Source organism: Rana temporaria, chromosome 5, assembly GCF_905171775.1.
Source record: "Rana temporaria chromosome 5, aRanTem1.1, whole genome shotgun sequence".
In the NCBI taxonomy this organism is placed as follows: domain Eukaryota; kingdom Metazoa; phylum Chordata; class Amphibia; order Anura; family Ranidae; genus Rana; species Rana temporaria.
The window spans coordinates 323,229,028-323,243,715 of record NC_053493.1 but is presented as its reverse complement, the minus strand read 5'-3'; the positions used below and the strand labels follow the sequence as shown (position 1 = coordinate 323,243,715).

At 42.8% G+C, this 14,688-nt stretch overlaps 1 protein-coding gene and 1 non-coding gene across 2 annotated transcripts; both read left to right on the top strand.

Moving 5' to 3' along the window:
* The first annotated feature begins 2,364 nt into the window (after nucleotides 1–2,364).
* On the top strand, nucleotides 2,365–9,720 carry RPS20 (ribosomal protein S20). Its single transcript, XM_040354227.1, has 4 exons — nucleotides 2,365–2,486; nucleotides 6,464–6,563; nucleotides 6,931–7,004; nucleotides 9,506–9,720. Exons 1-4 carry the CDS (start codon nucleotides 2,484–2,486, stop codon nucleotides 9,686–9,688), a joined length of 360 nt encoding a protein of 119 aa, XP_040210161.1. The 5' UTR covers nucleotides 2,365–2,483; the 3' UTR covers nucleotides 9,689–9,720.
* Nucleotides 6,742–6,810, top strand: LOC120942132. The gene has a single exon (XR_005749926.1). It is a non-coding gene; the product is annotated as a small nucleolar RNA U54 (small nucleolar RNA).
* Nucleotides 9,721–14,688: the final 4,968 nt, after the last annotated feature.

Sequence of the window (14,688 nt, the reverse complement as noted above, 5' to 3'; positions counted from 1 at the left end):
ACATGGCTGCATTTGTGGGGGACATGGCTGCATTTGGGGACACATTTAAAAAAAAGTATCGGTATTCGGTATCGGCGAGTACATGAAAAAAAGTATCGGTACTTGTACTCGGTCCTAAAAAAGTGGTATCGGGACAACCCTAATATATACTGTATGTATATCTATATCTCAAATACACTGCCACTAACAAACCTGCCTGCTTAATCTAGCTCAATCTCTATTGCCGTCCACTATAACACACTATATGAGCGCTGTGTAAGCAGCCTTATATAGTGTGGAGCGTGGACTTAGTCCCCCTGAGCCATGATTGGCCAAAGACACCCTGCCTTTGGCCAGTCATGGCTTTCGCTGAGGAGCGTGCTGTGATTGGCCAAAGCATGCAGGTCAGGTGCATGCTTTGTCCAATCATCATACAGCAATGCACTGCGATCTCACAGTGCATTATGGGGTGTTACGTGGCACTCAAATTTTTCCACGAACGAACCATAAAATTAGCTGTTCAGCAAATAGGCGAACACCCGATGTTCGAGTCGAACTTACGTTCGATTCAAACTCAAAGCTCATCCCTAATATTGCGTACAACAAAGGTTACCTCCATAATTTGGTCTAATAGCATTGCTTACAAGCTGGGTGATTGTGGCCTAACTTAGCAGGGGGCATGTTGGACCTCTACAGAGAGATCACTGCTTTGCCAGAGAGAGCAAAGGCCCCACTCTGCAACTGCTGGTAGGAGACAGTGGCTGATTTCAATGAGAAGACCTTTTGAGTTAGCTAATATTATCTGAAACGTTAATTGGACTTTAAACATAAAAACAAAAAACAATAATATAACATATAACTAAAACATTGTGGATGCATACCTCCCAACTTTATGAGGTGGGAACAAGGGACACATATTAGCAAAAGTATGTCAACATAGGACATGCCCCCTGCCACGCCCCCTTAAAGTAGAGTTATACAAAAAGATTGGTTAAGCCCACAAGTGCTTTTTTACCACTACTATTCTATTATAATGTCTTTCAGTGGCGGCTGGTGCTCAAATTTTTTGGGGAGGCGCAAACAAACGAAAAAAAAAAAAAATTGTAGCCACTGTGCCCATCCAACGCAGCTACTGTGCCCATCAATTGCGGCCACTGTGCCCATCAATTGCGGCCACTGTGCCTGTAAATTGCCTCTACTGTGCCCATCAATTGCCGCCAGAGTGCCCATCAATTGCCGTCAGTGTGCCCATCAATTGCCGTCCAACTTTGCCCATCAATTGCCGCTACTGTGCTCATCAATTGCTGCCAGTGTACTCATCAATTACCGCTACTGTGCCCATCAATTGCTGGCAGTGTGCCCATTAATTGCTGGCAGTGTGCCCATCAATTGCCGCTACTGTACCCATCAATTGCTGCCAGTATGCTCACCAATTGGCGCTTCTGTGTCCATTAATTGCTGCCAGTGTGCCCATTAATTGCTGCCAGTGTGCCCATCAATTGCCAATACTGTGCCCATCAATTGCTGACACTGTGCCCATCAATTGCTGCCAGTGTGCCCATCAATTGCCGCTACTGTGCCCATCAAATGCTGTCGGTGTGCATCCCCCGCCTGCCCAGCGCTTACCTGTCTCTGAGGGGCAGCGGGTCATGGCTGTGATGTCCTCCACGCTCATCGATGTCTTCTCCTGTCCTCTGCTATGATTGGACGCCTGATAGACGTCCAATCGCAGCGCCTGACGTTTCAGCCAAACAGGTGACAGGTAACAGACCCAAGCACCTGATTGGATGAGAGGTGGTTCAGCGTTAAGAAAACGAATATTCTTTTGCTTTCCTAACACATAGCTGAGTGAACTTCGAGCGCCCAGCATGGTGCCCGCTGTTCACCTTTTTGGACGCACCGCCACTGATGTCATTTGAAATTTACAAATGCAGCAATATAGAAATTGGATGAAAGGTTTAGCACTGGGAAACACTTTTTGAAAAATAAATAGTACATTTTATATACAACCATATAAGTCAAGACCCAAATGAGGACAGGGGGGACTTTGTTCCAAATCACAGACAGTTGGCAGCTATCATGTGGAAGATGTACATTTATATGCAGGAAAGTCAGTACTTCTTATGGACATGTACATTTTTTTCATGTACATCACCAATCAACATGCATTTTACAGGTGGATAATAACTTGATATTACAGTTTTATAACGACATGTTGTTCACTTTGAATCAAACTCTCGTGTATGGGGAGTAGTTTGTACTAGGTCGGACACTGCAGTGTGGTAGTGTTTCCCTCAGTAATGATGGCGGCCGCTGGTTCTTCGTCGCAACTATAATGACATATTTCCCATAGACCGCCCGCCTCTTTTGTATAAATATCAGGGCGGAAGCAGGCCTCGTTCTCTTTGAGTACAGCCAGAGGGGTGTACGCACTGATTGTTCCTGGCTCACCGCTGTTCGCTCGGCAAGTCTCACGAATAAGTCGGCCAGGAAGGTGATCAGTCATGGTGAGTGTGGCGGCTTGCTACTCCCTCCCTTCTCACACGGCCCGCCATTGTACACGTGTGTGTCTTGGCGGGCTGGCCCATAGTCCTGTAGTGTGCTCAGTGGGGAACAGACTGCATTGTATCCGGACTGTTCAGTCATGTGCTATGTGAAGGCCTAGTAGCACTTGGCTTCGATATTACAAGGCGAGGGTTCATAGACTACAACGCGGTGTCATTGACCTAGGATTAGTAGTGTGTGTGTGTGTGTGTGAGGGTTAGGACTCCCTGTATGGGGATGTACAGGTGTCCCATCTATTCCCATTCATATCAATTGTGCTGTTCAGTCTGATGCGGGTGCATGGCCCTGAATGTCGTCAGTGCTTGGGACTGGGAGCTGCTGTCAATTGATCTCAATGGGATAGTCTGCATAGAACACTTTATGAGGGTAACCATGGCCCTTGTATGTGTATATGCTGTAATTCACACGAGAATGAGGAGTGTTCCTAAACCCAGGGCCCTTCATTCATTATATCTGGTCTCCCACAGTACACTGAACATGGAAATACAATTATTTTAGTAAACACCTTTTCTCATTAGCAGTATAGCAGTCTTGTGACTTCTATTGGTGTCTGGTTAAAGATTGGAGTGTTCATTCCTTTTCTGACTGACCTATGAGGCTTCATGACCCCTGACCCTCTGGACAGTGCTGATTGGCCCTTTGCTGATCACTTGTACTCTCCAAAAAACTGTAGCACTACATGCCAAACTGAGCATGTGCAGTGTGACTCCAAGGTTCTGTGCATCAGCAGATAGACTGGGCACAGTAAAATAAGTGGAGGATTAGGTAAGACGGGACCAAACAGCCTTTTATTCAATGTGGAGATTAACCACTTAGATTACAGTGAGTATAACAATCAGGCTTTACTGGATATAGACTGATTTTACTGCTGTGGGTTTAGTAACGCTTTAGGCCAGTTGCATACTGGGGCAGCATTGGCACTAAAGCACTGCTTGTTTTAGCTGCGCACTTTGGCTGTTAAAGTAACACTAAGGCTGCATTCACATTGTAACGCTGCGTATGCGGCGTATTTTGCCGCAATTTGTTTAACTTTTTTTTTCACAAATTATTTCCATTGCTGTCTATGCCCGAACGCCAATGCCACCTGAAAAAGGTCCGGGACTTGTTTTCAGGCGTTTCGGCGTGCGATTTGAACCATCTCATAGACAGCAATGGAAATTCGCCCCTCCAGCATATCGAGCATCGCGCTTCAGGCGTTTTGTCGCCTAGGTGTGAATGCAGCCTAAAGGCAGAATTTTTAGTTTTTTAAAATAACAAACATGTTATACTTACCTCCACTGTGCAGCTTGTTTTGCAGAGTGTCCCCGAATCCGGTCTTCTGGGGTCCCTCGGCGGCGTCTCGGGTCCTCCTCGCAAAAGCGTTCCACCTTCATGCGAGCTCGCATGGTGGAAAGCTTTTGCGAATGCGCTCCGTGATACAGCGGCGGACATAGCCACCGACTATCACTCGGCCCCGGCGTGCCAAGGCATCCGCTGTGATTGACAGCAGCGCCAGCCAATGGCTGCGCTGCTATCACTCCGTCCAGCCTAGCCAATCAATGGCCAGGCTGGGAACCGAAGAGGATCACGTGGACGCGCACGGGACTTTCGAGGGGTCAGGTAAGTAAAACGGGGGGGGGGGGGGGGGGCAGTATCGTCGGATGTTTTTTCACCTTAATGCATAGGATGCATTAAGGTGAAAAAACATTTACCTTTACAACCCCTTAAACAGCCATTATCCTTCTTGGATTGTGGTAAAAACTTGTGCCTTTACAAGCACTTTAAACCATGATGGTGAAATGCACTGCCCCTACACAATGGACATGTGTGAGCTCTTATTGGGCTTCTGTTGCATGGACCCGGACCATGCAGATATCGCATGTGATCAGCAGAGTGTGGGTGCGAATCGCATACAATGTCTGTTTGCTATAGTGTGAACCAGGGCTTGGACTAAAGCTTTTTGACACTTGTTGCTCAAAAGTTACAGTATTTTTTTTTGCTAGAAAATTACCTGGAACCCCAAACATTATATATTGACGGAGACCCCAGAGAATTAAATGGTGGTTGCAATATTTTAATGTGACACGATATTTGCGCGGCAGTCTTTCAAACACAATTTTGTTTTTGGAAGCAATGCTCTTTAATTAAAAAAATGAAACTGTAAAGTTTACTTGTATGTCTTAAGATGTTGTGCCTTGAGAATAGTGATCTTTATTGTAAGTAAAAGATTGATTCTCATTTTAGCCAGAATCATGCCTCTCTAATATGTGGCTATACTGCTGCCCCTCTGGAAAGCAGTCCATGGTGGGAAAGTGTGACATTGCCTGCTTTAACAATCAAAATGCCAACCACACTGCTCCAAAGTGCATATTGTATTTGGTGTCACCCCATTCACTAGGATGCAACATTTACATTTGTGCTACAAAGGCATTGCAGCAGCATTGCTTTTTAGGTGGTTGGTAAGCTGCGACTCAACCTCCTGCTTTACTGCTACCTGTGTAAATGAGCCATAAAGGTCCACTGATTCCCTGGTCCCTGCATTTTTTCTGTTATGCTCATCAGTACAGCAGTCTAGGTTAAGGGACTAGTGTTAGTAAAATGGACTATTTTACTAGTAAACAAGTAGCAATAGTGTAAGAGGGTTATAACACCTGTCAGTTTTTGCCATCTGTGTCCTATCAGATTTCCCTTCACCACCTCGCAGGAAGTTAGAATTCCTAAAGTGAGGGAATTACTGGTTGTCATAAAGTGTCAATTGGAAGGCTTGCCTTCCATTTCTGTTCTGGTACCCCAAAATTTGTTCTCTCCCATGGAATGAATTTCCCTCACAGGGCACAGACCAAAGAAAAATGCTAAGCTGTTGTAACATGCAATGGCATGCTACCGTCATTGGTAAATGTTCTTGGCACCCCCAATTCATCTGCTTTTTAGTGTGCTGTACCACGCTACTGGAAATCCATAACATTGACTTTTGGTCTGTAGCATGTTAAGCAGTTCAAATGAATGGGCTGTTGCAACACAGCAAAATGGACCACAATAGACCTGACTGGTGTGAATGGCCCCTAAAAAAAAAAGCCCTTGCTTACCTCCTGCAACCATAGTCATCAAGGAGACCTTCATCGTCCATCTACAACAGGCAGTGATCTCAGGTTTTCTCTATGGAGAACACAATCTTGTCAGCCTGTTGGCCTTCTGATGTAAACACACCAATGTTTCTGTGCTGTTCGAAAACCAACTGAAAGGTAACTTTGGAGCCGTGGTTCAACTTGTATGGTGAGAACCTAGGAGGCCACAACTGGCCCTTGGTGGTTCCACAGGGCCAGGCATAAGTCTGCATTTGACAGAAGACTGACCTTCTATAGGATATGATGGGATGCAGACAATCAACAGATGTGGTTGCAGGTAGGGCACTATGACTTTAAAGCGGTGGTTCACCCACACTAACAACATTTTAGCATTAAATTAGGCATAGTAGCGCGAGCTACAGTATGCCTGTATTGATTTTTTTTTTAGCCCGGTACTCACTGTGCAATCCTATATAGAAGAAACGCCCATTCCCTGCGGGGAGTCGGAATCTTATCTATACGATTGCACAGTGAGTACAGGGCTAAAAAAATCAATACAGGCATACTGTAGCTCGCGCTACTATGCCTAATTTAATGCTATAAAAAAAGTTTTATTAGGGTGAACCACCGCTTTAAAGCATTAGTTGCCATGAGGATATAAATCTAACATCCAGTGTGGGAACAGATTCTCTTTAAAATGGGAGATTTGTAAGTTTGATAAGCTGATGCTTGTCCAAAAGTTTCCCAGTATGAGAATGATGCAAGTGCAATGAATGCTTTAAAACAGTAATTGGTTCTGAAGTGCCAAAAGCTTTTTATTGTCTTTACCTGACATGATTTGCAAGAATCGTACTAATGTGAACTTTTTCCCACAGGCATTTAAAGACGCAGGAAAAGCACCTGTTGACTCAGAGGTTGCCATCCATCGCATCCGTATTACACTCACCAGCCGCAATGTGAAATCTCTGGAAAAGGGTATGTTTACATTTAAAAACCTTTTGTAAGACGCTTAATGTGTTGTGAATGCACATATTTGCGCAAGAGATTTAATCCTGGATGCATACCTCTGGCAAATATTTTGCTACTAAGCTGCTTTTGTAGCTTAGATCTTGTCTGGGGTAATGACGTTTTATCACATGTATTATGATCTGGTTGGCAATGAGGATGACATTTTTTTTCAATGATGTACAGTGATTGATTTATACGCTATTCTGAGCTGACCTTGGAAATGCAACAAGTTAACATGCGTTTGTATCATTTAACAAGGGTTAATATCCATAGAATGTGTGAGGTATAGTAAATCTTGCTATGATGGCACACTAATGGTTATTTTGTCTCCTAGTCTGCGCTGATCTGATCCGTGGAGCAAAGGAGAAGAACTTGAAGGTGAAGGGACCTGTGCGCATGCCCACCAAGGTAACGGTTGATATGGTGAAAATGTTTGTTGTATTGAGGCTAAGCTCACACTTGGGCTGCTCTTGTGCTATGCCTCAAGAAAATGCAGGGAACAGGAGCCTGCACCTTTTCTGAAAATGTGGCTTGCATGGAAACCACAATGCAGTGCTCTTGTTTTGTGTGGCTGGTTACGGCTGTAGCTACAGACCCGCAGCGGCAATCGCTGTGAACCTAGCCTAAATGTATGGTGTGCAACAGGATTTATACTTATAAAATTAGTTCTAATTTCTTCCTCAGTTTAGTGTGGAGTGAGAATCTTGTTAAGATGGTGACAGGAATGTATAGTAGAATAAGTTTTTTGAGTTTGGTCGTTAATCTCTTAAGACAGAAGTAGGCCTCAAAAAATTGCCAGTGGGCTATAAGACTTGGCCGCTTTTCACGCTGAGCCATTTTACTGCTAATAGTGCAGGGTGCTTTAGACCCCAAAGAGGTTTAAAACGCTGTGTTGTGGCAGAAGTGATTTGGAAGTGCTGCCAATTTAGTTCAATGGGCATGGTGTTCAGTGCTCCCCAAGTACCCAAAGATACTGCTTGCAAGACTTTCCCTGACCTTCAAGTGCACTGCCCCTGTGTGAAGTCACACTGAAATGAAAGGCAGTTTTGAGGCACTATCTAGAACCTATTTCTAGTGCAAACATGCCTTAAAACTGCCTCAGTGTGAAAGGGGTCTTCAGTCTTTTGCCTAAAAGATTGGACTTGCCTACCAGCAAATGTTTGCATAGTATGATATAGTGTGGCATTGTAGATGCTGGAAATGGAGCTAGGTGATGAGATAATGTAACTTCTACATGAATGTTAGTCACATTAGTGCCTGACACAGTGAGGGCCCTGAAAGGAAAGAGAACATGACACTGGTGGGGGGCAGTAAATACAGGTAGCTTGATTGCTCCCCATGATTAAGCTCCAAGGGGTGGAGTAACATGTTGGGTGTGACCTGGGTGCAGTCCAGGCTTAGATTGCCATTCACTTCACCTCATACATATGGGTCTGCACTTTGTGTGGCTAGTGGATCTTTTGCCTCTGACATTGGTTTTCACTGAGCATTCAGTCCTGTATGGACTGATCCATTTGCACCTTGTCAAAGGCAAGAGCACTGACTCTAAAGTACTATAGGCATCATCCCAATGTGGACATTTGAGGTCTAGCAACGCACAGGAAAATTGCTGGTCAGCAAGTGGCAAAACAATATTGGAGGTGGTAAAGCCTGTTAAAGTAACACGAATGATGTGTGCAATGGCTTTGCACAGAGCGGCCCCACAGACCTTCTGAGGTACCCCCCCACTGGTGCTGTAGGTTCCCCTTCTGTGTCTGCTCTCATAGAAGGCCGCTTTGCTCTGTGGGCAGATATGCTTGCTTGCTCCCAACTTCCAAGCCAGGCTGTGTATCCATAGTGCTTGGCCCTGCGCCTTAACATTATTTGAATGACAGAAACGGGAACCAATGGCTCTATGCTGCTGATGCTTGTGAGAAGGAATAGAGAACTCAAGCCCCAGGCACAGCACTAGATTGATACAGGACTTGTAAGTGTTTAAGGGTGGGCAGGTAGCCATGCTGTTTTTTTCCTTAATGCAGAGAATGCATTAAAGTATCACTAAAAGGCAAAACTTTTTTCCATTTGGACAATGGAGATGGAGTAGACCACTTGGTTTTTTTTTTTGTTTTTTTTTTACTGTCTGCCCCTGTTGGGGAGCTTATCCCTCTGTTTGTACTCTTGCGGTTATGGAAAGTGATGCAAGAAAATCCCAAACTTTGGGTTGTCTACAAGAAAGTAAGGGGAAATCTTTTTTTTTATTAGGGACATTAGTTCTCATAGGGGGTGGGGGATCCTTTCACTTCCTGTTTTGCTTATGAGACAGGAAGTGAAAGTACGTCTCCCCAATAGGCAAAAATCTGCCTTTCCCTTACTCTATCCAAATTGAAGAAAATTTTGCCTTTGTACTTTAAGGTAAACCTTTTTTGCCTTTGCAACCCTTTCTTAATGCAAATTTAAAATTGTGTGATATTGAGCAACTGAAATGTCTTAAGTTGTCTGCTGTTCACCATCTAGTTGACATGGAAACCATTTTTGTAGGAAAACTGGTGGGACTTCCAAAATTGTAGTGTCTGTCTTGGGGAATCTTCAGATGGAGACACCTGGTCTGGTGGCAACTAACATTCCTTTCACTTTAAAGATTTTCTTGCAGTCTAGAACAGTTAATGGCAATCTCTCCCTGATGGGACAGCGAGTTGATTGATGGGGTCTAATGATCCTTCCCCAATTTATTCAAAGCTAAACCCACTTTACATACATGGTGGTTGGTTTTAAAATTGCTAGGCTGTGCATTTGTGTATAAATTCTAGCGTTCTGACATGCAGTATATTTGGAGTCCAGTTGATGCCCTCTTTGCAGAGAATCTTTATCTGTATAAATTATACCGCAAGCTTATGATGGATAATTTTTAAGTCAATTTTGTTTTTGTTTAGACTCTGCGCATTACTACAAGAAAAACCCCTTGTGGTGAGGGTTCCAAGACATGGGATAGATTCCAGATGAGGATCCACAAGCGTCTGATTGATCTACACAGTCCCTCTGAGATTGTGAAGCAGATTACTTCCATCAGTATCGAACCTGGTGTAGAAGTTGAAGTGACCATTGCTGATGCATAAATACCACCTTTTGAATAAAAGTGACCATCGTATTCCAGTTTCTTTAACTTTATTTGAAACAAGTAGTGAACAAAACTAATCTCAACTCAAATGTGTTGCAAAAATGTTCAAAAACTGAAAGCGGCAACTAAGTTTAATAGGATCCAGTTGAGTTTATTGGCCAAAGTGAGTCACAGTAGTGTTTAGAGGCTTACCAGTCCCTTTCCTCAGTTTTAGAATATGCATTTAGAATAAGACCAAGTAACACACTGCACTGGGATGAAATGGTTAGGGATCCAAAAAGAAGGAAAGTGGGCTCTCTGAACAAGCATTTAACCCATATTGCATTCTTTTGACCATTTCATCCTGGTTCAGTGTGCTACTTTGACATAACACAACTCAAAGCCCAGATGGGGGGGCACTGGACTCCCTTCAAAATGCATTGGTCCATACAACACTGCCTTTAGAGATGTAAAAAATCAACCTACAAAATTTTCTCTAATGCCACGTACACACAATCATTTTTCGGGTTGTAAACAAAGTTTTTCAGGCTCTAGAAAAAATATGTTCTTTTCAACTTGATCGTTAAAACAGCCTTGCCTACACATGGGGAAAAAAAATTCTGTAGCAAAGCGCGGTGACGTACAACACTTACGACTGCACTATAAAGGGGAAGTTCCATTCAGATGATGCCACCCTTTGTGCTGATTTCGTGTTGGTAAAAGACGATTTGCGCCTTTCTGTTTGTTACAGCGTGATGAATGTGCTTACTCATTACGAATGGTAGTTTACCAGAACGATCGTTCCCATCTCATAACTTGCTACTGAGTATGCGTGGATTTTTCACGTCATTAAAGCCGACACGACCATTTTTTACAACCCGCAAAACGTGAAATGGAGCATGTTTGAGACATTTTTTGGCCGTTTTTCAGAACCTGAAAAATGCTCTGAAGCCCACACACAATCGTTTTTTAATGACATTAAAAAAGTAGTTTTTTTTTTTTTTTTTTTTTTTACAACCTGAAAAATGATCGTGTACGTGGCATAAGACTTGAGCATTACTACAACTGACCCATGCTGTATTCATCTTTTTAGAGTGCTGCCCTCACTACATGCCTTGAAATGGTTTACTTAAGTGGTCACCAACCCTGTCCTCAGGGCCCACTAACAGGCCAGGTTTGCAAGATAACTGAAATACATCACAGGTGATATCATTTGCTGCTCAGTGTTTGCAGTATTATAGTCTGCATCTCCCCAAGATAATACATAAAACCTGGCCTGTTAGTGGGCCCTGAGGACAGGAGTGATGACCACTGGTTTACATGGCATCCAGCTTTTCACCAACTCCAAAGTTGCTGAAAATATTTTGAACAGATTAGGAAGAGCTATAATCTGTCAGGTTTTTCTGTTTCTGAATACAGAATTACGATTTCTCATGTAATGTGATCAAACATCAGTGAAACCTATAAGGTTTTTTCCTTTCTCCACAAAGATGAGCACATTATAGGGAGGAGATTGGCTGAAAAGCAGAACTATCTTGTCACAAATGCTGAGAATTTATTACTGAAGAGATGTGACTAAAATATACCTGCTTGCTGTCTTCTGATATGTAAACTGAGGTGTGCATGTACAGCTTGGTTTACCTCATTGCCACCATCCCTACATACAAAAGAGTGAGCCCATGGGTTAACACTAATGTTGACTGGTCAAAATTGCATGATATATCCCTTTGCTGGCAATGGAGCCATTCAAATGGTTGTGACTCAAGTCACAGCAACTTTTAAAAAGGTTCCTGCGCTACATTTGTGATTTATTGCAATTTGCATTGACTTCTGTTGAATTAAGTTGCAATGAAATGGCACATCAAATCATTCTGATCAGGCAGCTTTGAAATTGCACTGAAGTAACACAATTTTAAAACCACACTGGTGTGAAAAGGCCAGATGGCTTGGACCACTGAAGGAAGGTACGTTTTAGCTCAGCTTTACCACTGCAGAGCAGTCCATTTGATTATTAATGGTTGCTTTGACAATGCATCTCACGGATGTATCTTTTATCCCTGGTGGGGCTTGGAGTCTAAAACAAAATCTAGGTGAGGTAACTGAATGTCTGTCAGGCTACCTCTAGGGTTCTACTTGAGTACTACTTTTGAAAACTGATGCCTGACATGTTAACTCAGCGTTTCTCAATTCCAGTCCTCAGGCCCCCCCAACAGGTCAGGTTTTCAGGATTTCCATTATTTTGCACAGGTGATTTGATCAGTTTCACTGCCTTAGTAATCACCACAGCCTTTTCATCTGAGGGAAATCCTGAAAACCTGACCTGTTGGGGGGGCCTGAGGACTGGAATTGAGAAACACTGTGTTAACTGAACATAGATTAGGGATTTTATGATCTACATGCTTGCTCTACTCTGGGGCTCTAGATAATTTGGTGTGGTGTGAATTACTGCGCTGCTAAAGCATATAAGTATCAAGCTGCTGAACACGGCAACTGAAAAGTGAGAAGCAAACAAACAAAATATGGATGAAAGAGTGCAGCGCTCGGATACAAAGTGTGACAATGAAGTCAAAAATTTGCATAAACAAAAATAAATAAATACACATGGAAAGGAAAAAAAAACACGTCAAGCAATAAACAGAGTCCAAATGGTGATAAGTGAATATCAAGTCCAAAAAACAACCAACTCAAACTGGAATTGAGTGATTTGAAACAGTAACTTTCAGTGATGAAATAAATGTGAATGGAATTGGAGTTCCAAATATAGAAAGGAGTCCCACCACCGGTATAGATGCAGGCTTACCAGAATGTGTGGACTCTGAAAATTACTTTTCCAGAGTCAATCAGGCTTGATAAGTGTTTAACCACTTCCAGACCTTGGGTGTTTTTCAGATTTGGTGTTTGTAAGACTAAAACAGTTTTTTCTGCTAGAAAATTACTTAAAACCCCCAAACATTATATATATTTTTTCTAACACCCTAGATAATAAAATAGTGGTCATTGCAATATTTTTTGTCCCACTGTATTTGCGCAGCGGTCTTACAAGCGCACTTTTTTTGAAAAAAATTCACTTTTTTGAATTAAAAAATAAGACAAAAAATTTGGGCCAATTTTTTTACATATTGTGAAAGATAATGTTACGCCAAGTAAAATGATACCCAACATGTCACGCTTAAAAATTGCGCCCGCTCATAGCGTCAAACTTTTACCCTTAAAAATCTTGATAGGCGACGTTTAATAAATTCTATAGGTTGCGTTTTTGGAGCTACAGAGTAGCTCTAGGGCTAGAATTATTGCTCTAACGATCGCGGCGATACCTCACTTGTGTGATTTGAACACCGTTTTCATATGCAGGCGCTACTCGCGTATGCGTTCGCTTCTGCGCGTGAGCTCGTCGGGATGGGGCGCTTTAAAAAATATTTTTTTTGTTTTCTTATTTATTTTTATTTATTTTATTACTTTTTACACTGAAAAAAAAAAATGTGATCACTTTTATTCCTATTATAAGGAATGTAAACATCCCTTATGATAGAAAAAAGCATGACAGGTCCTCTTAAATATGAGATCTGGGGTCAAAAAGACCTCACATCTCATTAGACTAAAATGCAATAAAAAAATTAAACTGTCATTTTTTCAAATGACAAAAATGTTTCTTTAAGAGGCTGGGCGGGACTGACGTTTTGACAGAAGAGGGGGGGGGCGGTTTATAAGGGCACTCGCAGAAGAGGATGAGTGGAGAGCGCTGGTGGGGGACCCTAGAAGGAGGAGATGAGACTGCTCTGTACAATACCATTGCACAGAGCAGATAAGTATAAGTTCTTTGTTTCCCCCTTACCTTTCCAGGACAGCTACTTGAGATGATTGGCTCTGCCCTCTAGTCTACAGGAAACACAAATCAGATACAATTTAAAAGGCCCCTCCCTTTTTTCTGACCCTCAGTTGTTTTGTTTCCAGACCCTCCAGGAGCACCGACACGTTTTTTGTTTTTCCTAGGTCTGGTAACTGGTTGGCAGACCCCCTGCTCTGGCAACATCCAGTACTGATGGAAGCCTTGGCTTCACCGAGGTGTATCAAAATGGCGTCGGAGGACTTCCGGTGATGCGGCAAGATGGCGCCGGAAGTCACGTGATGCACTTTCTGGCGCCGTGTTCATATGGAACACTGCGGAGTACACTGAGGACATGCTGCCTGGGACTGCAGCCTTTTTTTTCCCCCGGCCGATCTCCACTCGCCTATGGAGCTTGAGGACAGGCCTGAGGAGGGAGCACCCACTATAATAAATATCCCCCAAAAATATATAAACATTTTTCCTTCGTTTAGGCCGATATGTATTCTACATATTTTTTTGTAAAAAAAAATCACAATAAGCATTTATTGATTGGTTTGCGCAAAAGTTATAGCGTCTACAAAATAGGGGGTAGTTTTATGGCATTTTTATTAATATATATATATATTTTTTTTTTACTAGTAATGGCAGCGATCTGCAATTTTTATCGGTACAGCGATCTTATGGCGCACACCTCAGACATTTAACACATTTTTGGGACCATTGGCATTTATATAACAATCTGTGCTATAAAAATGCATGGATTACTGTAAAAATGTCAGTGGCAGTGAAGGGGTTAACACTAGGCGGTGATCAAGGGGTTAATTATGTTCCCTTAAGTGTGTTCTAACTTAAGAGGGGGTGGGACTGACTAGGAGAAATGACAGATCACTGTTCATACATTGTATGAACATACGATCAGTCATTTCTCCCCTTGAAAGAACCGTTATATTACGTGATTTTGGGAAGCCGAGCCAACGTGCCGCAGTAAAACTGCGGTGGGCCGTCTGCAAGCAGTTAAAGAGAAAATGGACAGGAAGGCCAACTCTTTGCTGGGTAAGGCCTGGGATGCTTCAGCTTTATCCTTGGGTCCAGCTGTAGCATCCACTTGTGTGGCTAGGAATTTGGATGTATGGGTTCAGCGTCTGGATGATCTCCTTTCATCCGACACCCCCAAAGAGAAAATTAGGCAGTCC